Source organism: Pagrus pagrus (assembly GCF_965226575.1).
Source record: "Pagrus pagrus genome assembly, chromosome: 10".
Lineage (NCBI taxonomy): Eukaryota > Metazoa > Chordata > Actinopteri > Spariformes > Sparidae > Pagrus > Pagrus pagrus.
This window is the reverse complement of record NC_140194.1, coordinates 30,231,542-30,254,490: the sequence shown is the minus strand read 5'-3', so window position 1 is coordinate 30,254,490 and position 22,949 is coordinate 30,231,542. Positions and strand designations below refer to the sequence as shown.

The 22,949-nt window shown below is 40.4% G+C and overlaps 1 protein-coding gene across 8 annotated transcripts in view; it reads left to right on the top strand.

Annotated features, from left to right (window-relative positions):
* The window catches only part of mical2b (microtubule associated monooxygenase, calponin and LIM domain containing 2b), a 68,400-nt gene that overhangs the window by 12,540 nt on the left and 32,911 nt on the right, over positions 1–22,949 (top strand). For all 8 annotated transcript variants that reach the window (XM_084364303.1, XM_084364308.1, XM_084364307.1 and 5 more), the window contains exons 2-12: positions 7,884–8,274; positions 10,327–10,534; positions 13,063–13,179; positions 14,107–14,208; positions 14,821–14,976; positions 15,163–15,263; positions 16,747–17,004; positions 17,105–17,220; positions 18,393–18,519; positions 18,991–19,081; positions 21,644–21,791. In XM_084364303.1, the coding sequence (XP_084220429.1) occupies positions 8,011–8,274; positions 10,327–10,534; positions 13,063–13,179; positions 14,107–14,208; positions 14,821–14,976; positions 15,163–15,263; positions 16,747–17,004; positions 17,105–17,220; positions 18,393–18,519; positions 18,991–19,081; positions 21,644–21,791 (1,688 nt within the window). In that variant the 5' untranslated portion in view covers positions 7,884–8,010. The remainder of the gene's footprint in view (positions 1–7,883; positions 8,275–10,326; positions 10,535–13,062; positions 13,180–14,106; positions 14,209–14,820; positions 14,977–15,162; positions 15,264–16,746; positions 17,005–17,104; positions 17,221–18,392; positions 18,520–18,990; positions 19,082–21,643; positions 21,792–22,949) is intronic.

The window sequence follows — 22,949 nt, the reverse complement described above, 5'->3', positions numbered from 1 at the left end:
AGGCCAGCTTTATGAACATGCTTTCTGGTTAAGTTCAGGAATTGTACTCTGATCTGTAATCCTTACAACAAGATGGCATCGACGTATCCTGCCACATGTACATGGTTATCAACGGTGTAATGTCATCCCTAAGCGGAGGAAGTGCTCACAAGGCAGACTGCATCTGTTCATTGTTATTTTGGAATCAACCTCTCAGTGTTGAAACAGACACATTAGTCAAAGTGTAGGAATGTGATGAAGAAAACAGTTTTAGAGATGATCTGCCTGTGTTGCAGCTCTTTGGCACAGATTCAGAAAAGACAAATGGATCCCAAAAGATCATTTAGTATTTGAAATATTTCTTGTTATAAACCAGGAAACAGTCCAGACTCTTGCCATGTTGCATTCCAGTTCCATATTGAGTTGATGGAACACATTTTAGGTCATTCACAGGTTATGGCATAAGCCAGTTCCCTGAAGTCAACAGAAACAGTAGGGGTCATTTTAAATTGTTCTGACTGTAGCTCACTAGGTCAAAGTCAGAGGTGAATGTAATGTATGTGTCCTGTATGTATTGTTTTGTTCACACTGGCTCCAGGAAATGAAAAGTGTAACATATAACACCTTTTCCAGTTGTATGCAAAAGAAAACTCTGACAGGCTGCATGTTTGTAATGATATGTCTCCATTGTGAATGAAGTGTCTCTTTGTCTGTAGCCCAGTGACATATTTCTCCTGCTCTACTTGTCACCTGTACGCTCCAGTTCCTTGTAGCTCAGACGACTGGCAACCTGATTCCATACTGTGTAATGTTCTAAACATTACCCTCAACTTCCCTTCCTGACTTGGGTGACTTCTGACGTCCTGGGTGACTTGGAGCTCATTATAAAACTTTATTTCACGTTTATGTAGGCTTGGCATCAGATATTGTGCAGTTTTCCCTCTGTGTAAGGATTCAGTTCTCTGTAATTATTGACTGTAGAGTTCTTGGCTTTAAGCCCTTGAAGGTTGACTGGGCTCTCTCACTTTGTCCACAGCTGATGTGACTCACTGTTTAAATTGATGATTATGTACAAGCTTCTCTTGGACGATGAGTTTGAGGCTTCCTTCATCTCTTGGGTATAGTGACTTCCTTCAAATTCTCGCTGTCTTTTTATGCAGTTCCATGAGTTTCAATATTACATTTCACATTAAGATAGCCATTTTATCAGTCTAAAGCCTGAATGAATCCTTTGTGTCACTTAATCAATCCCAACACTGATAAATGTAAGCTTCAGTGTTGTGATTTATCCACAGTTCTTGGTAAATGTATGTACAGTTCAGTCATTTTGATCGAACAGTTGTGCATTCAGGTATTACCATGGATTCATTCTGTATCTGAAAAATATCATGTTTGTGATTGAGTGGGAATAATGACCGTGACACAAACATGTCACCAAAGAAATGGCTTTACTAAGTAAGGAAGGGTTAACTGATGTTGTGATGCAGTGAGCTGTAGTCAAGAAGTCAGTCAGTCAGGAAATGTTGCTAATGGATTACTTGTTTAAAGGTTTAGTACAACGGATTGAGGAGGATCTATTGGCAGAAATTGAATATAATCTTCATAATTAAGACATAGAAACTTTTTTACGTTTTTATTACCTTAGAATCAGCCCTTTATATCTACAGATGGAGTGGGCCATTATGCACCACTGTATTCTTACAGTAGCCCAGAACGGACAAACCAAGCACTGGCTCTAGAGAGAGCCTTTTGCGATTTTTGCATTATAAGCGGCCACAGTATGGGAGGGTTAGGCATGGGGTGTTGGTTACACACTGGACCTTTTAATTAATTTAATAAGCATATAAGGCGTTTGGGCTTAGCTAGCCTAGCTAAGCGTAAAGTCTGGAAGCAAGAGGAAATGGCCAGCCTCGTGTAAGGATTAAATAAACCAGGTACAACATGTACACTCATTTTATATTTTTTGGTTGATGTATTATTTGTTTTAGACAGGACCAGCCAACTGTAGCTGTTTTCTACCGTCTCCAATCTGTGTGTTCAGATAAGCTAAGCACATCCTGACTACAGCTTTGGACATACAGTTCTCACCAACTGTTTTTTATGTCCGTTGTGTATGAGAGTCGCGCTGCCACTAAAATTAACTTTGCTTCCAGTTTGAACACACATTTCTGTATCAGTAGGTGGGCAGGTTCACTTATCTTAACCGTGACACCTGACCTTTAACATCTAATGGGACTGTATCTTTGCATCCATATAAATATCCTCAAGTGCTGTTGGCGTCCTGTTACTTTTGAAAGCTTCTTGTGTTGCAGTTTACATCTTCATTGTGGACACTTGAAGCTTTTCAAATAGCTGACTTGATTAACAAGTCATCCATTCAGTGTTCATAAATAGATATATGTAATGTGAATGTTCAGTGTTAATAGGCTTGCATGAGTGATAGGAATAGGCATGTACAGTGCACCCTAAAATTAAAGGGAGTCATGCCCAGGAAGCTGTAAGTTGGTAATTGAGATGTTGTGTAATCACTTAAAGTGTCATGCAGTCATGGGAGCGCTAATGACTGCGGGATGAGGACTGAACTTAGGGGGATTGACGACAATACATTGGTTCTATGGAGTACCAATTAATGTTTAAACAAATGGTACCAACACTTGGTACCTGAGAGCACATCTTTAGAGAGAGAGAGAGAGAGAGAGAGAGAGACGTCACTCCTGCAACACAGTGAGTCAGTGCAACACTCGCTGCAATGTTTGTAATGCCAAATACAAATCTGACCAAGGCAACATGTCTAACTTGAGGAAACATCTGGTCAAACATAAAATATATTTAAAGCCAAAAACTGGACTGTGTTTGCAGCAGCTGCAGCTAACGTTAGCTCGCCTGCAGAGTTGAACCCTTTTTGACAAACACGCACACATGCGCGCGCACACGCATGCATGCACACAACATTTGGAAGGAGATACCACTTAACAGGAAGTTAAATGCTTCCTGTGCCATGACTTCCTGAGTGACCCTGCCAGATGTGGTTACATACAGTACAGTACCAAAAGGCTATGATCTCTCCCATAGCTTTCTGGCACTGTGTACATCAGTACACACTTAACTGTATTTTTCTCTTGACCTGATGGGTCAGGGGGAGTTGCAGTAAATCATGTCTGGTCATCAGAGCCAGACACAAGTGGGGCAGTCAGTCTCTGAGCTGATATCAGGGTGTCATTTCCAAATACATTTCCCTGAATTTCCCTGTTTTCAGCTCATTGTGTCCCATGTAGCCAAACAAATTGATATGCTGATATTTGCCCTAAAGCTGATATTTGTAAATATTACAGTTTTTGATCTGTAGTTCAGGCAACAAGGAACAAAGATTTGGTAACATTTTATCCAGGCAAGAAATAGCCTGAAAGGGTTACGAGTGTATATGTATATGTGTCTGTGTGAGGGAGTTTGTGTGTGTGTGTCTGTGGGGGGTGATAGTAATTGAGAGGCTACTGTCTGCTGCCAAATTGTTTGGAATCAGAGATCTGAGACCCCCTCTGGGCCACTCAAGGACTTAAAGGGAAAGTGTGTGTTTCTTGGGGAGCGGGGTGTGTGCGTACAGTGGGCTATGTGACTGGCACAAAATAAAAGGCTAACCAGGTGTTGTCCATGTGCAGCTTGCACTTTCTCTTGCCATGACGCACAAGCTGTTTGCATACGGAGTACATCCACAGGTTAACAGGTGATTTTGTTTCAGGCCTGTTGGACAGCAAGTGTGTGATGCATGTGTTTAACTTGGTCTGCGTGTGTGTGTGTGTGAGAGAGAGAGAAACAGTATCTGTCTCCCAGCTTCTGCATGACAGCAGATTCCATGACTGTAATAGTGAGAATAATGCTGAGAGGCTTCCAGCGATCGGGATCTGATACGTAACTTTGAAAGTGATGTTGTCCATGAAACTCCTGGCAGAAGCTTCAGATAACCTGAGTCAGTTGTTGGGTAGATCTTGGGATACAGTATGGAGCCATTGGTTGAAGTTTAGGGAAAGCATTGTATTCAGACCACCTTTTTTTAAAGAAAATGTGTGGTCATATACACTGAAAATAGTCTTAAAATGTTTAGTGTGAGAAAACTTGTATGCAGTTGCGTTTTAAGTTGAAGGACTGAAGCAGATGAAATGTCAGTTGTATTTACAGCACTGACAGGGTTTGAGGCGCCTCTTAGTGAGGTAAGGGTCAGCACACCAAACTGACATCAAAGAACTGGCAGCAACAAAGGCCAACTGTTGTGTTGCCTCACCTCGCCTGTGTCTCAGCCAAAAAGCTTCACTTGAACACGGCGCTAAGGCTACAGCTGACGGCCATCTAGCTTGTACATTCTGCATGTGTGAGAGAAAAAAAACCTTTCCACACTACCAGGTAGCTGTAATCTGTATTCCTCATTCAAAAAGGTGAACCAGAACAGGACTGCAGATATACAAACTGTTGTTATGATAAAGCACCGTCTTTTGACACTATTCTTGCGTATATAGCCACTTCTAATCAAGAATAAATTGATAAAAAGTTGCAGATGGCACTCGTGAAAAGGCGGAGGTGAAAAATAAAGAGAAATCGCTAATGGGTGAAATCATGGATACTACAGGGACAGGCTCAAGGGGATTTCCCTTTTTTTTCTTTCTCCTTTCCTTTTCTCTTCTTGTGCAGTGATTTGCTTCACTTCAACAGCCAATCAGAATGATTTGTATTCACTGACAGGCTCAGCTGCCGATTCAACATGCACAGTCAGCCAAAAAGCCATCGACAATGGCCGACCAGTGCCAGCAGTGCGGGACACACTGCAACAACCAGGGTCACAGATGCTCACCAACCGGCCCCAACACTGGGCAGTGGTTGACCAGTGGCCTGGTGTGGTTGAAATGTTATTTTCAAGTTGAAGTTGTAGTTTCTATGTAAACACTGAAAGTTAAACAGTTGAAGAATAAGAGCTGAAAGCAGTAGAAATGTATTTTGGAAGTAGTTGAAATTTTTAGTTGAAGTGCAAGAAATGTAATGTCCTTGACTTGTAATTGATAACAGCAATAACATTTCAGTTAAATGTATAAAGGTACTTCATGAGTGTGCATGTCTTAAAGCACACCAGTAGAGCCTCTGCAAAAATATTGTGCTCTCTTGTAAAGTTTTCACAGGTTTGACAGCACCACTGAGAAGCTGTTCCTGTAGTCTTGAAAGACTCAGCATTTTAACACCCCTCACCTAAAATTAGAAACTAGAGGTCGACGCTGATAAGACCCTTATACAAACTATTGTTATCAGCTGAACTTGGCTCCGATAGTTGCCAATGGCTGCATTACTCTGGTGATAGGTTTAGAAAATATGGGCTCCCATTAAATCTTTGCAGTCCCGGGGTAACAGAACAGCTGATTTTTGACCTGTTTTTTCAGTTTATCTAGTCTCAAATATATAATGCAACACCATCACCTTGCCCACGATAGGGATAGGGCACTGAAGGCAGCAAGGCAGGCAGGAAAAGAAACCATCCAGTAAATGTTTTGTTACTTAATACTGTACTTACCAATGTGGCATTGTGTTTTCCAAATAATCCAGCCACGTAACTATCCATCCATCCATTCATGAAATGAAATGGCACAATTTTTTTCCTTACCCCTGGAATATGCACAAACATTAATGGTTTGTAAGAGTGGTATTTAACAATGTAACGGGACGCGCAACAGAATTAATCCTGGCCACAGTACAGCACATCGTCCATTGTAAATAGAAGATTCCAACAATGTAATCCACTAAATCACACGTTCAACTCACAATAAAGACAGTGTTAATTTAAAAAAAGGAATAAAAACATTTAAAATATGAATATAGATAACTATGCTGCACCTGTCCAGTTTCACCAACAAAAAATAATCGCCATTTTAATTATATAGATGTATGTATGTATGTATATATTTTTAATATCCGCTGATTAATCTGTAATCGGCTTTTTCCTCCTCCTCCTCCGTAACTATTGTTATTATATCAGCCTTTAAAAATCCACTATCGGTCGACCTCTATTAGAAACCCAGAGAGCCAGGAATTTCTTTCCAGCATCATCAAGAAGGGGCTTTTCCGTTATCAACTAGCCTGTGACAAAGTGGAGCATTTAACAGCTAAAGAGCCAGATACCTCAGGCGTTGATGGTGACCATAACATTCATCATATCAAGTTAAATGTCAATATTCTTTGTTCCCAAGTGGAAAAAAGTATTATTTTTTGCAGGTTTAAGGAAACCAATTGCTTTAGCTTTAACACCAGAGTCCAGTGGATTTGGGAGAAACTAGGGAGGACAAAATGGAACTGTAACTGTGGCAGACTAAAAGTGGAGATATTTCAACTCCAAACTTCAAACCCCTCTTTAGATGCCCTTGACCTTTCAAGTGAGATAAGATTATCAAAGGAACCAGGAATCAGGAAATGTCTCATACCCCTTGCCTCCTGATAGTGGGTAAACTTCCTCGTATGCTGTGGGCACCAAGTTGCTGCTTGCGTGTGATGTGATGTGACTGTGTTGTCTGTATTCCTGCAGCTGTAGCGTTTAAGCTTCTCCCGTGACTGCTCAGCTGAACCCCTCCAAAGCACATTCTGGGTCATAATCCTATCAGGCATTCAGTAGAGCTGGAGGAGGAAAATATCTTTGAAAAAATATGTGCAGCTTAATTAATGACTGTTTGAACTCTGCAGGCTTGTTGTTGTTGGCTCGATGTGTAGTACTGTACAGGGTTGTATGGTTCAGTCAGTGCGTGTCCCTGACCACCTCACAGAGAATGCATGACGTGACACTCGGACTATATGAAGCAGCACATTGACCTCTGCAGTTTATTTTCAGTGCGAGCTGCAGACATTCCTTACATTTGGAATGTGACCTCTCCTTTATAAGATTTCAAGGTTTTCCTCCATATATTGTTCTCTATGTCTTAATGTTTTGCTGAAGATAATGAACATCATCAGTATTGAAGGAGTTGGGCAGAACTTGACAATGTTTTATCGCAATGTGAAAAGGGCATTCTTTGCAAATTTAACCAAAACCAGAGTAGAACTTTCTGTAACCAAGGAGCATTTTTGTGTCAGAAGCTGAGTCCTCTCCAGAACAGTTTGGGATAAACTGACATGGTGATGTTGTGTTTAGAGCTGCAACGATTAGTCAAATGATCGATTAGTTGATTGAAAGAAAATTTGTTCCCAACTATTTTGACAGTTAATTAATCCTCATTTTTCAATCAAAAAATTCAAACGCTCGCTGGTTCCAGCTCTTTAATTGTAAGGGTTTGCTGGTTTTCTTTGTCATTTATGACAGTTAGCAAAGTGTCTTTTGGTTTTGGACTGGTGGTTGGACAAAAGAAGCCATTTAAATTTGCCACTTTGGATTCTGGGAAACATTTTGTGGACTAAACAATCAGTGAATCAGGAAAATAAGCATCAGATCAATCGGTAAAGAAAATGGTACGTATTTGCTACAGTAAAACTTGATTGATAATGTTTTATCACACTCATTGTACTGAGTACAATTGAGTACAAACAAGAGTAGTGCTTTTTGTAACCAAGGAGCTTTTTTGAACAAAATGGGAAGCTAATAAGATTCAAATCTAACAAAACTGGATGAATTTAGTAAGACAGTAGGAAATGAGATGTTGATGAGAGCGATGAGACAAAACAAACCTGTCTAGTTAATATATACAGAAAGGCATCAAAAAGTATCCCAGCTCATTTTCTAGAAACGTAATAATATTTGTCAGTTGTTTGTTTCCATGGTTATAGTTTGGTTGTGTTAATATCTATCCTAATATATATGATATAGGACTGATCAAGTCATTTTTCATTGATTATATTTGCATCTCTGGTGTCTCGGTCTAAAAATCGTATTTATTTTTTTCTTTCAGAACCTGCTAAGCATGGCGGCATACACCACATCATAGAAGTCAACTACTGACAGTTTGGAAAGACTTAAGAGGAAAAGGAAGTGGGAGAGGAACGAGAGAGCGTGGACACTGTTTACCATCAGAGCAGATGGGTGAGACAGAGGATGAACGTATGGCGCAAGCCAGCGTCCTCTTTGAGAACTTTGTCCAGGCGTCCACCTGTAAAGGGACTCTGCAGGCCTTCAGCATCCTCTGCAGGCAGCTGGAGCTGGACCCTCTGGACTACATCAACTTCTACAGCTCACTCAAGGCTGCAATCAGCACCTGGAAGGTCAAGGCTCTGTGGACAAAACTGGACAAAAGGGCACAGCATAAGGTCTTCAACCAGAATAAAGCCTGCCTGGGCACAAGGGTAAGAGACACCAACTGTAGAGGACCTGTGCTGGAGTTAAAGGCTGCTAATAGATGATGTGAAGCTAGTTTGGTCCAGTATCTTAGCAGTCGAGTGCTGTTTTCAATAATGTGAGTGTATTCATGCCTGTCTCAGCCATGAACACAACAATTTAAGCTGTGCTGGCACACCATGAATGGTTAGAGTGATGTAAAAGGTGTGGTTTGTTTGGAAAGTGTTGGAGGTTTGCTGGTTTATACAAACGGTAGTAAAGACATGACCACACTTGTGTCGTCAGGTAATACATGGTTCTCGGAGCAGGGTAATATATACTTTGGTGTCTACTCACAGGCCAGTTGGTGAACTACTGTACCTGGGGAGCTAACCTGCTAGCATTCTAGTCTGTAGCAGTAGCTGTCTGAGTAATAAATAAGTAAAACAAAGGTTTATAAGTGACTGTATTGGTAGCATACTAATTGCTATTCAAAATAAATAACTATCCATATGTTAGCATAAATAACTATTAAGAAATAAATAATTGCATATTAAAAAAAATCAAAAAATTCCAAATATATTAAAGAAAACACAGTCAAAAAAAGCTATCTACTTAATAAAAGATTTTTTTCAGAATATATATTCAAGAGATCAGAACACTTTGGTCCAGAGCTGTTCTCCTCAGCTTTCAGTCACGTGCCTGTTTGCACAGTTCCAAGTTAGAACATTGAATTTCCCTTGCTTCAAAAATCAAATCATACGCCTTTCTGTATTTCTATATGAAAGCACTTTGTAGATTAGTTTCATCATGTTGACAGTACTACACGGCAGTCAGCCAAACATCCAGTTCATTTAGTGTGCAAAATTTGCATGTGTGTTATGATGACCGTTATGAAGGTGCCCGTCTTCTATTTACCACAGTATATAGGCTGAGTTTAATGTCTTTTCTGTGTTCTGTTGAGCAGAACATATTCTTTGTAATTCCTTTTGGATTTGGAAGGAATTATGGTTAATTTGTCCAAGTACCCAAGTAGGAACTTTGCCAGTGTGGATTAGTTTGGAAAATAGATGATGTAAGTGGATTAATTCTGTAATTATATGCAAATATTTGATTAGATATAAGTAATCCTAACTTTGAGAGGCTGAATTAACTGGATTCAGTGCATATAACTGAAAGTAAATTTAGTTAATGGATCAAGTAATACATAGTGGAAACTTTATGGAAGTTGGCACCATTCTAATAGTAGTATATGGCTCACAGTGAGGCCCAAAGACGGTATGGGAGTCCAAATACATATTTCATGTCAAAGGTATTTAATGGTTGTTTTTTGTTCTGTGCTGATCTGTCTTGTTGTCTTACCATGTATGTTTAAGTGTATAAAGTAGCTTGTTTAGGATGGTGTTGGAATGACTTCATATCTGAAGGAAAAGATAAGGCGTCTGGAGGGGAAAGAGGCCACATTCACAGAGGGGAGATTAACATAGATGGGCTGGGCTGAGGGTTGGCCAAAAATAACAACTCAACTATTATCCCAGACATTTTTTCAGGACAAACTGCTATTTGGAGAGAAATGGTGCTGAGAGAGCTGGGTGGCTCGCTCTGTTTTCTGGAGCTCTGCACCCAGAATTTAAACTAAGTTTTCTGGATGTTTTGTTCTGTTACGTGGGTGATGGAACAAATCATACTCCCAAAAGTGATTAAACTAACCTTTCCCAGATGGCTCTGCTAATTGTTTTGCTAGTTGCTTTTCCCTTTAACTGGAAAATGGCAAACCGCATACTGACCTGGAAATGGGACGTTTACTGTAAACACAGAGGACCTTTGAGACTTTCCAGATGAGACTTTTTATTCTCCTGCTCCCATTTCCATATGATGCTGTCTGCTGCTTTTCTCTCCTCAGAGATAAGACATCAGTGCCAATTACTGTTAACATAGCAATGATTTGCTGTCACACCTACTGTAAGCTGTGACCCTATTCCCCCTCATACTGTAATACTTTAAAGAAGACACTGTCTCAAATCATGTTTCTCTCCCATCCGCCCCACTGTGCCTTCCTCTGAATCTATGACTCCTTTCAGTGTTTGATCATTGGCGGTGGTCCTTGTGGTCTACGGACGGCCATTGAGCTGGCCCTGTTGGGCTGTAAGGTGGTGGTGATCGAGAAGAGAGACACCTTCTCCAGGAACAACGTGCTCCACCTGTGGCCCTTCACCATACAAGACCTCAGGGGCCTAGGAGCCAAGAAGTTCTACGGCAAGTTCTGTGCTGGCGCCATCGACCACATCAGTGAGTGTGAATCTGTGTCTTTCTCATTGTGGTGCATTATTAAACAGAAATTTTGGTAGTATATGCAAATTAACAATAGGAAACTTCTGTCTGTTTTGGCGCAGTGCATTCTGGTTGTTGTATGTTTTCTACTTTTGAAGCAAAAGAGAATACCAGAAACCTTTTCTGTGTTTTCTCCGGTCATGTAGCACCAATTTCAAACTGCATGGACAATCCTGTTTTATGCAAGGGCCATCATTCAAGTATTTAAATACTTCTTAAGTCAGTCTATCAAGAGGTCAGAGAGACAAGTGGGTAGGCTGACTGACTCTTCAGAACCTCTTTCTCTTCCCTTAGAGTGTTTCTGGAAGGAAGAGAAAATGTTCTTTGGTTGTGTCAAATAGTTTCAGAGAAACAACTTCCTCTTCCTACTTTGGAGTCAGGACCCTTTTTAAAGTCATTTGACTTGTTGAGGTCATGGGAGTCTGTTAGTTTGATAGATCTTAATTTATTGTAAAAGGAAATAAATATCTTGGGAATATATGTAGTTTCTATATAATATAATCCAATCCTTGACCACATGACCACAATCACATGGAAAACATATGCTTTTTTATGGTTTTTATGTGACTGTTTGATAACTCCCTTCTTTTCTCAAAACTAAAATTTTGGGACCTGTGATTGAGAAACTCTGCTTCAGACTTTTGTAGTTCTCTCCCTGTTCTGTCTTTCTTCCTGTTTATAAAGCGATAATGTGCAAATACATGGAAATAAGGCCTACAGTGTCTTTGTGTGTCAAATCAGTATGACACAGATAAATGTAAAGTTATGTGGCCATAAAAACCAAAGCCGTCTTCACAAAAGTACCTTTCATTTCTGCTCCCTGTATTTACGGTGTGACATGATGAGGGCGGTGCATTTGCTGTCTGTGTGACTCTGTAACCTGTGAGAGGAGATTTTCCAGCAGCCCAGTTCGCTCCTATTTGTTTCTTCAGTTTCAATCTCCCCCGTGGGATGTTTCCATTGGCACATCTTCCTCTCCAGCTTTAGTAACGGTGTCATGTATTCATATCTCCTGTACATCTTAGAACCCTAACTTGTTCTCATCTATAAATGCAGCCACGTCTTTCTCCAATAATTGCTGCTGAGAACAAATCTGTAAATACCTGTGTATGTTTCACAGTCTAGATTCACTGGCTTGGGATCCACTGATTCCGTACACTGGATTGGTGGTCTTAGCAATACTGACCTTTTTGAGTAGATTGGGTACAGCTAATGCATATTTGAAATTTTATGAAAAAAGACCACTGTTAATCAGTAATTAATCAGTTTGAGTATTTTTTTAAGGAAAAAGAAAAATCCAAATTCTCAGATTCCAACTTCTTAAATGTAAATACTTTCTGGTTTCTTTACTCCACTATGACAGTAAACTAAATATCTTTGAGGGCGTTATTTTGGGATTTGAAAAACAACTAATCGAATAATTGGGAAAATAACCGACAAATTAATCAACAATGAAAATAATTGTTAGTTGCAGCCCTAGTATAGACTTATGTTGATGTACGGTATGTTCATGACTAAATTAGAATCATGGAAAAAGTTTATATGAGTTAGTAATGGGCATTTCAAAGTGTCAAATTGCAAATGTGTCCAACTATGGATGCGAAAGCAAACTTTTTTCATGGCAGCCACAGAAACCACATATGAAAGCAAAGTAGGAGCTAATCTTCCTGATGTCAGAGTGCCCTAGTCATATATCTGTTCACCAGCAGTGAAGTAACATCAGTAAACACAAATGTTCTTGGAGCAACGTCAGCTTCAAGGTTTCATTATGGTCCGTTGCTGTACTGTAAGGTTGTCATGATACCAGAATTGAAACTTCCATACAATAATATAAAAAAAAAAATACTCAGTACCTCTTTCGATACCAAGGCCAAAGAAAAAGTCACTGAACCCATATCAACACATTTGTAGTAAAGTAAGTGCTGCCTCCGGTTGAAAATCTGATTTAAAGATGTGTTATTTTGTATTTCAGGTACTTTTGATATTATCTAATATGGATATCATCTTTGTAAAAAGCATTGAAGTATTGCAACTTTTCAGTCTTCAGAAGACTTGGATTACGCCAGACAAGCTTATGGAGCCTTTTTTTCTTTTTGTTGTTGTTTTTACATTTGAAGTCCCCATCTACTTCAGTTGTTTAGGAGACTGCGGCAACACTATTTTGCTGTGAAGCTCCAGAGAAGTTATGTTAACTACAAAACATCAGCATGGGCAGTGCGTAGTAGATAATAAGTGAATTTTTATTTTTGGGTGAACATATCCTTTAATGCCGATTCAAACTGCAGAAAAAACGGTCATTAGCAGGTGGCAGATGAAGTGGTTACTGCTCGCTGCGTTAAACTAAATAAATGCTTAGTAAACCAAACTTAAGCAAGCCCTAGCTTCAAATGCACTTTTGCTTTAATGTCTGTACAGGAAGTTGTAGCCTTACTTTGTTTGCTTTTATACACCATCTGCATGTGTGTGTTTGTGTGTATCCACTCCAGGTATCCGCCAGCTCCAGCTGATGCTGCTGAAAGTGAGTCTGATCTTGGGAGTGGAGGTTCACGTCAATGTGGAGTTCAGCAAGCTGGTGGAGCCACCAGCGGAGCAGACTGACGACAGTGAGTCTGTGTGTGTGTGTGTGTGTGTGTGTCTGTCTGTTTGTCTGTCTGTCTGTCTGTGGCCATGATTGTTTTGTCTGTATCACAGAGAAATGTTTAAATATTGACAACATCAAAGTTAATCATCAACTTTAGAAAGAAACAAAGGAATTTTTTTATGGAAGCCCTCTCTTTGATAAGTAGACATCACTTAAGGTTGCATGTCCCTTCTGGGCAATTTATTTAAAAAAAAAAGTGTCAAAAAACAGAAATGGAGGTCCACATTTAGTCGCTGTAGAAATATAGCCCACTGTTGGCAATGTTAACGTGTATGTTTGTGTGGCAGTGACACACATGTACTTTTCCTGCATAGCTGAGCTATATATGGAAAGCTTTCTTCTAATAGAAAATACATATGTTAAAGTGATCAGAAAGTTTCCCAGTGTGGAGGCGTCTGCTGCGGCAGCATTTAGAGCAAACTGTGTGGAAAAGTCTATTGATAGAGTCTGCTGAGAATGACATTTTAGTTCTACTTTGAGTTTGCTTTTCTGAGGGTCGCAAAATATGCCAAGTGTCCTAAATATGGCATATGGGGACTCTAACTTTAACACTCCAGGGAACACGACACAACTGTTGGTTGATTTGGAGGGCTGAGCAGTTAACTCTAGCTGCTGTGTGGCAGTTGGGAATTATCCACAAAAACCTCATCTGGTTTTGACCAGATGATCAACACTTCATCATTATGTGTGCACAAGACACACTGTGAAGTCCTAAGCATGTACTATTTCTGTCCTCCAGTTCTCAAAGACCTTTGCTATACATCTACTCCCTGTCATCTTGCCTTACCTTCAGATGATCACTCCCACTCTCTTAAGACTACATGCATGCTCTGGTTTAGAAATAATCAAATCAAAGTGGGTCCATCTGGTTTGTTATTTTCTCCCTCAGGTCCTGGGTGGCGAGCAGAGGTCCGGCCGTCGAACCATCCTGTCTCAGATTTTGATTTTGATGTGGTGATTGGAGCCGATGGACGCAAAAACACATTAGATGGTAAGAGAGGAGGAAAAACTAACAGAGCTCCGAAATGGGAATGCTGTAGGGTGAACTCACAGTTGATGTGGGTGGCAGTTCATATGTTTCAAAAGTTTGTTCCTGACCCACATTTGAAAGATAAATAAACACTGAAGTCAATCCGCTATTTGTTACTTCTACTGGAAAACAGTTGAGGTGTTGCAAAGCTGCTTCCAGTCACTGGGTGAAGCATTTCCTGTTGACATAGTTTTAGCTGGAAGCTTAATGGTGTGTATGGGGACAGCGGTGTGAGAGTGTGTGTGTGTGTGTGTGTACTGGTTTATGAACTGTTTGTGAGCTTGTTTAGCTTTCTGTTCCGGTATAATTAATGTTTTTGTGTGTTTTATGTTTAAGTGTGTGTGTAGTATCAAGGTCAACTCCAGAAGCATTTGTGTCTCCATGACTGTTGGGAAACTCCCTTATGTGTAGACCCCCATTAGCTAGTAGGGAGGGAAAAACTTGAATCCAAGTTTGACTGTGTTACAATAATACAGTACATCTACATATATTGCTTAAGAATCACTTAATCTGTTAATGACATATTTTCTCTCTGCGTGGTCCATGCTAAGGTTTTTCTTCCTCTCTTGGCAGGTTTTGGTCGCAAAGAGTTTCGAGGGAAGTTGGCCATCGCCATCACGGCTAACTTTGTCAACAGGAACACCACAGCAGAGGCCAAAGTCGAGGAGATCAGTGGGGTCGCCTTTATCTTTAACCAGAAGTTCTTTCTGGAACTTAAGGAGGAGACAGGTGAGTTTGAAAAAAATGTGGCACCAGCAACCCATATCACAGAGCCACCTTTTCTTAAAGTAAAAAAAAAAACAACAGCATGCATACCATGCACTGTTGTCTTTTGTCTTTCTTCTCCCACTCTAATTGCTCCATCTTCCAGCACTTTAAGTACCGTTTGCTAAGTGAATGTGATTGTGTTTTCAGGAATTGACTTGGAGAACATAGTTTACTACAAAGACAACACACACTACTTTGTCATGACAGCGAAGAAGCAGAGTCTGCTGGACAAAGGGGTCATCATAAATGTGAGTTTCCTCATGCACATACACATAAAATACACCATCTCTGCTGTGTACAGTTAGCACGGTTACAGGTGTTGTAGCACCTTTTACAATACATTCCTATAACATTGTCAGACTCACAATAGACAGTCAAGTCGATGCAGCAGAACCGGGGGCATCGTCTTTTTGATTCTTCTCCGACGATTCTTTTTGCCAATCGGGGGCATGTACTGTATAGTATGAAGAGCATGTACTTAATTAGTCTTGTTGGCTGTCTTTAATATAATCATTGAGGTTTTTATGCTTTGAGGACAACGGTTATATTTTTGTCATAGTTGTCAACATGTATTTTTAAAATTAAATGACAAAATTAACACCTAATCAAACACACACACACACACACACGGCTCACATGGCAGAGAGCATTTTGATGGGTAGACAGGAATGTGTTTGCCAGGGCAGAGAGCAGCTCGCTTTACACTGATTGATGGTCCTCCATAGGGGTTGATAATGAAATAGGCCTCTAATTAGATGCTGCTTACATTCTCTCACCTGTCCTCTGCCCCCACACACACACACACACACACACACACACACACACACACACACACACAAACACAAACACTCACACCCAGAGAGACATTATGAGTCAGAGCTGTGCTCTCAGTGAAGGTTGCTGTCCTCTACAGAGATTAGACAGTATAAATGAGGATATTATTATGGCATCAAGGCGCAGACTGGATCATATTAGGAGGACTGCTGCTAACCCTCCCACCCAGCGCTCGCCAGGACAACGATCTGAAAATACACACAAACACACACTCATGCGTACACACACACAGAGCTGTTGAAGCTGTGTCCTCAGTGGTCTCCATCTCACTTACATTACTCATTAGTGCAGAGTGATATCTCACTGTGTCATCTGTGCGACTGCCTCAGCACTCATAATAACCCGCTGATTCAACAAACTGACTAACTTGTTTTTGTCATTATGATGCTCTTGCAAACAAACACGGCAGTCTAACTGTATTTTTCATTTCTTTAGTATTGTCAATCTTGTGTCTTAGTCAAGCTCAGACTAGCTGCCTTGTCGAGCTCACTGTGCGGTTTCTCAGGAAATGTTATTTTGATAAAAACCTGGGATAATGATCCATCTCTCTGGAGTAACAAGTCAAAACAACATGACATAGTCATTTCCTGAGTGACTCAAGGAGAGATGGCCACATTCATGTGGGGGCAAAATGTTTAGACTGATGACTCACTACTGTCGAGTTCCCAGAGCAGAAATTTACAAACTGTATCATTAAATCTTTCCTGTGTATTGAGTGAATGTATCATAATCCACCAAAGTTCTTTGAAATAAAATGGAGATAATTCTGTGTTGTCCCAACAAGTGACCCCTTCACTGTTACTCTTTGTCATTTGATCCATTGTTTGTATACAAATATTGATGAGCGTTGCTTTAGATTCAATTTGAATTTAGTTTCCTCCTGTCTGCTCACTACAGGACTACATAGAGACGGAGCGACTGTTGGGCGCCGACAACGTCAACCAGGAAGCGTTGCTCTCCTATGCCCGTGAGGCAGCTGACTTTGGCACAAACTACCAGTTGCCATCTCTGGACTATGCCATCAACCACTACGGTCAACCAGATGTAGCCATGTTTGACTTCACAAGCATGTACGCCTCAGAGAACGCTGCCCTGATCAGGGAGAAGCACGGACATCAGTTAGTGGTTGCGCTGGTGGGAGACAGTCTGCTTGAGGTAAGATGTAGCAGCGACAGCGGGTGTTGTTTGTGTGTTGTCAGAGTTGTTTGAAACTCTGGCTTGTGTATGTTCACACGGACATGTTTTATGTTTAAAGCCCTTCTGGCCGATGGGTACAGGCTGTGCTCGGGGTTTCCTGGCAGCCTTTGATGCTGCTTGGATGGTGAAGGGCTGGGCTCAAGGCAGGAGCCCTCTGGAGATACTGGCTGAGAGGTGTGTGGGTTTATTTTCCACTTCCTGTAACTTGAGATAGAGAAGATGAGCTTGTCTGTGTGCTCTGTGATTTATTTTCTCTGTATTTCATACAGATGAAAACAAGCATCAGTGCAGACAATCAAGGACAGTCTGTTTGTTTGTACAAAAGTTAGGTCTAAAGCAAGGTAACTAAACAAGCACAGGCCAGACACTTATTAGTATGTATATGCATGTTCCCCAGAGGATGAGAGAGGTTTTGGTGACCTTCTGACCATTAATTCTTATTCCACCTTCAGGTCAAAATCACAATTTGTACACAGAAAATATAATAAAAATTATATATATAATTTTCAACTACAGAGTACCTTAAATTTGCTGAGCAGATTCATGCTCCACAGAGGATGAACCATATACATGCAGTACGATTTCTTCTAGCTCCTCCGTCACTTCTCACTTGTACACAAGAAATTGAATACAATGATCAAATTACTGTAAAATGTATCTTGGAAGTTCAGCTCCTCAGAGGATAAATGCTATTTTTTCTAGTGACCCCATGACCCCTTCCTCTGGCTTCACTCTCAGGCCAGACTTTGCAGTCTTACACTACATATATTAAAATGTGAAAGTCAAATTGGCTTACCATGAACTGACAATGTTCATGCTCCCCACAGGACGGACTGTTTCTATTTTGGACTTGAGCTTTGTCCTAGCATCACTCTCACTCTCATAATGTAATGGGCAAATTGGTATAAAAGTTCTAAACAAATCATGTCCTCAACACTGCAACTACCAATGAAGTAGTTGAAACTTTCGTAGTTTTACTCTCCTGACGAGGCTTGAAGAATACTAAAGAAATTAATATTCCCTCATATCTGTTAGCTTTACACCGTTTATACTTACTTAACTGTGCTTGCAGCGTTGTGCCCTATTTATGATCTTATGATCCAGCTTTAAAGGAGACTGTGATTTCGTGGGTATTTCATGGATAAGTTCAAGAGGCAGAGTTCAAATAAACCAGTCTTGATTTGTAAATGCATGTTATGTGAAGTAGATTTAATATTATGGTCTTTATTTATAGTTTTAATGTCTTTTATGTCTTGACACATCAAATGGTTGCAGTGTAGTTCTAGGATCTTTTGAAGCTGCAGAATCTTGAATCTTAGAGTTCTATCTACCCCCCTGTTCCTCAGGGAGAGTATCTACCGGCTGCTGCCTCAGACCACCACGGAGAACATCAGTAAAAACTTTGAACAGTACACCATTGACCCCGCCAGCCGCTATCCCAACCTCAACTCCAGCTGTGTCCGCCCACACCAGGTCAGTCTACATTTATATAATAAGGATAAAAGTTCTTTTATATAGCACTACTTGTAATAAAGTTACAATGCGCTTTCCAAGGGAAAAAAAAAGATAACCATGGTTCTTCTGCTCAGTGACAGAGATAATGGATTAAATGTTTAAATCTCATTTAAGTTATGAAGAATGATTATACCATCATTGTGCATGTTGAATCAGGGATATTATATGTTTTTAAAAAGTGAATGTCTCTTATATAAACTCAACAGTGAATCACAGTGCCACTTTTCTGTTTACCAGTGAGCTCAGACTAGTCTTTCTGCTACAATTGTGCAAATGTGACGCCACCCAACTACACCCCCGAATAGAACAAGTGCAAATCCTCTAAATCCCACTGTTTGCTTTTGCATTGACTGAGTGTCCCTGTGATTGTGTTAAAGTTTTCTGCTCTGGTTTCAAATCATTTTATCTTTGTATATCTTCTCCTGTCAGGTACGTCACCTATTCATTAATGGCCAACAGGACTCGTGTCACCTGGAAAGAGGAGCACCCACATGGAGATCAGTGAACTTGTCTAGAAAAGGTGAGACGGAATGCAGACTGACTTTCTCTTTCCCCTTACCATATCCACAAACTGATGGTTGATGGCTGACAGGCACATTCAGTGTCATTGTGCATGAAAAAAATGATGAAATAATGATGGATGAGAGACAAAAAGTGATAGCTCTTTGAATCATAGAATCTAGGGTTACAGTACGTTACCTACAATGTGAGGTAATGAAAGCATAATGGTGCGTTCCCTATTACACCTCTAGATTAAACTTTGCTCACAATGTGTTTGATGTATGTGGACAGAACATTAGGGTTTCACAGAATAATGAAAAGGAAGTCAAAAGTTTGATTTTCTTTTCACATTGTCCTCGTTCATTTCATGCTAGTCATGAGTTATGTTTTAACAGAGCAGGTTTTCTTTTTAAAAGAAAATGTGTCAGAAAAATAAAATCAGAATGCATCTTATGAAAAATTGTGTATCAGCATCATGTATAATCACGTATTAAATGATTATAGGGATAGTATGATCAAAACCTATCTTTGGGTGTTCACGCTGCTACAATAAAAACAGACTACAGACTCACAAAATACCTTTAGACAAAACCAGTGACCATGAGCATTGCTGCCAGCTCTCAGACGGGACTGTATTCTTCCTTCAAAGCTTGTCATGTTGTAATTGTAATCTGATCATCCCATGAGTCACCACTGGGATTAGATGCACCCACAGCACCAATAGCCCTACATGAAAGCTTTCCTCAATGTATTTATAAGTTACATTAAGACCCTCAGCTTTCGTTTATGAAACAGTCTCAACATTTTTGCATTTCACATATAAGACTGAACTCCTGAGTATGGTTTACTGGAGAACAGAGGCTGACATCACAGTGAATGCATCTCCTTTCCCCACTGAGGGGAAACTTTAGCCTTATCTCAGTCACAGGCTGACACACCTCGTCACAGACAATACAGCTGGATTACATTACACCCACATGACGGTCAACATGATGCCTCTCACAGACGTGTGCTGACCTGCTCCACTCTGCAGCGGCAGGGTGAGGCTGGTAAACAGTATGTGGGCCGATAAAGTTGTCATCACTATAATGGAAGATCGTTGTTTAGTCACAAGTTAAAACTGTATTTATAGATTTTTTGTCAACTTGGGGGCAGCAGAAATAGCAGTAAACACAACCTTGACATAGTATCACCTTATGTTTTAATGTTTTGGCAAACAGTAGCTTTTTATTTGGCCATCTGATAAACTCTCCATTCAGTTCTGTTTTGGTCTCCACAAACTGTCTGGAAATATATCCCAATACTTAGTGAGTAGTAGTAATAGTAAGTGCTCCAGCTAGACATTAACGTTGCCCCTTGTTTGGTGCTGAGGCCACCCACTTAACATGACCTTTAAGTGGGTTTATCAGAACTTTTAACAGTGAAAACAGCCGCCTCAAGCTATCTCATGCTTCTAGAATTAAAGTTCATGACGGCAGTGAGACAGAACTAAAACATTAGCGTAGCAGGGTGTAAAAATAAAATGTTGAGCTGGACATGTTTTTTTGACCCATTGTTGATTAAAATACTCGTCAGGTTAGCTTTAAGTATTGATCCTCAATATCAAAACCAAATTCCATCTTTAGGTTTCACAGTCTGAAACTTCAATTTCTTTTTCACACAAGTTCATTAGGAGCACTTATGTATGCATTCTAATACACAGCACTGCTAATGTTGATGAAGGTTCTTAGTCATCCAGGTCATGGTAATTCTAAGTGCTGTATGGTAGGCAACTGGAAGTGTTTCAGTTTGTTGAAGACGTTTCACTTCTCATCCAAGAGGCTTCTTCAGTTCTAACTAACTGGAGGGGAGCTGCAGGCTTTTAAACTCTGTGTGGGAGTGTCCTTACTTCATGAAGGTTATGAGTTCAGTTTGGTCCACATAACTTTTTCATTTAGGTGCACCAGCACATAATTGAGGTGCATCCAACATCCAGCATTTTCATGACAAAAAAAATAATAAATAGCCCAATTCAAAATGAAGAGAACTTTGTTTTAAGGTTGTGATATCTTACAGTTTCTCTCATTTTCAAGATGTGGATACATTCCTGCCATACACTGACAAAATAATCCACAGAAAATACTTTTATAGGCCACTATTCTTTTTAACCAGACCTGCTTAATTTCAGATTCACCGCATTGGTGGACCAATGAAAATGTTTAGTCGCACTGTAGAACCCTGTTTCTGCTGCAGATCCTTAAAGTGGGCCAGTTTGTGCAGAGACCTTAAACTCCATTCTTTCTCTGTATTTGCTGCCAGAGTGTCTTTGCTTTAGGCTTGGGAGGAGATTCAAATCTCTCTAGTGACACGGTTCAAAGGACTTAGGATCAGAATTGGGTTGAATGTCTGTCTGTAGGTTTTCACATACAAAGACTTCATACCATAAAAGTCAAGAAACATAGATATTAAAAGAAAACATGCGGTTCCTAAATGGAGAGGTTAATTTTGTCATGGAGTTACAGTATGTCAAATGACAAGCTGACTGTACAGCAGTGTGACAGGACCTCGCTGACACTGCTGATACATTATGTCTCTCCTGCAGAGTCTGAGGTGCGTCCTGGCCGGCTGCTGACCTGGTGTCAGAAGCAGACTCAGGGCTACAGAGGGGTCGATGTCACCAACCTCACATCTTCCTGGAAGAACGGCCTGGCCCTCTGCGCTGTCATACACCGCCAGAGGCCTGAGATCATGTAAGAACAAACACAAAAGCATACACAGTGTATTCATAGGGAAATCTTGACGGTTATTCAAGTCTTGGCGGTTTTCTGTTTTCACAGGTTTGTAAAGAGTCACTTTCAGTCAGGTTCAGACTGGCCCTCTTTAAACGGAGCAGGATGAAATGAATAATTTTATTGTAGTTCTGTGCAAACAGTCAGCTCCCGGCTCTGAAATGTTAGTTAATAATAGGTTTAAATCAACATCTCCTGTGATCTGATGTTGTGGTTGACAGCTCTGAACTGAACTTAAGATGTTAAATATCTCAGCAGCTTTGATAGCCAGGCTTTATAAATGAAGACAGAGATAAACTGCTGCCAGTGATGACCATGCAACATTTCTGTGTAACTGACAGGGGTGAGTGCGATGGCTATCCTGTGAGGTGGAGATTCAAATGGATGGCACCATGGTAGATGGCATCCGGTGGCTCAGGTTTAGTAGCAGCAGCATGAGCATACAGGATGTCTCCATAATCCAGTGTAGACATTACAGTGGATTGTATATTGTTTGTTTTTTTTTAAAAATGTTGGCCTTGTATGGCTTTATTGATAGGACAGCTTCAGAGATGACAGGAAACAGGGTGAGAGAGAGGGGGATGACAGGCCGAGATTCGAACCCAGGGCCGCTGTAGCGAGGACAAAGCCTCTGTACATGGGATGCCCATTTGTGATCAACAGTATCAAAGGCTCTGACAGATCTGCAAAGAGTGCAGCACAGTGTTGTATGATTGCAAATTTACTAAAGCTTTGAATCGGCACACAAAATTGTGGTTTTGGGTTTAACATATGATTCCTAAACCTGAATAAAGATTAATTTAACTTTGCTGGTAGAGTTAAGTCAGCTTATGGCTAATAGGCATTGTAATCCTCTGCAAGTTGTTTCTGTTTTCATTTTGACTCTTGTCCTGTTATTATTTGACCAATAAAAGAGAACTCTTCTCTTGATTTTTCTTGTTTGTTGCTCCACTTTTCAGTTGCATGTGATTTTACTGTATCTCTATCCAGTAGGTTGTGGCGAACTTAAACCCTGATTAGTCTAATTTGAAAGCCGGCTGTCATACAGTCCACACTGACCTACTTGAGGCAGTCTGCTCACACACAACTGAGAAAGCAAATTAAAGTGTCAGACTGACT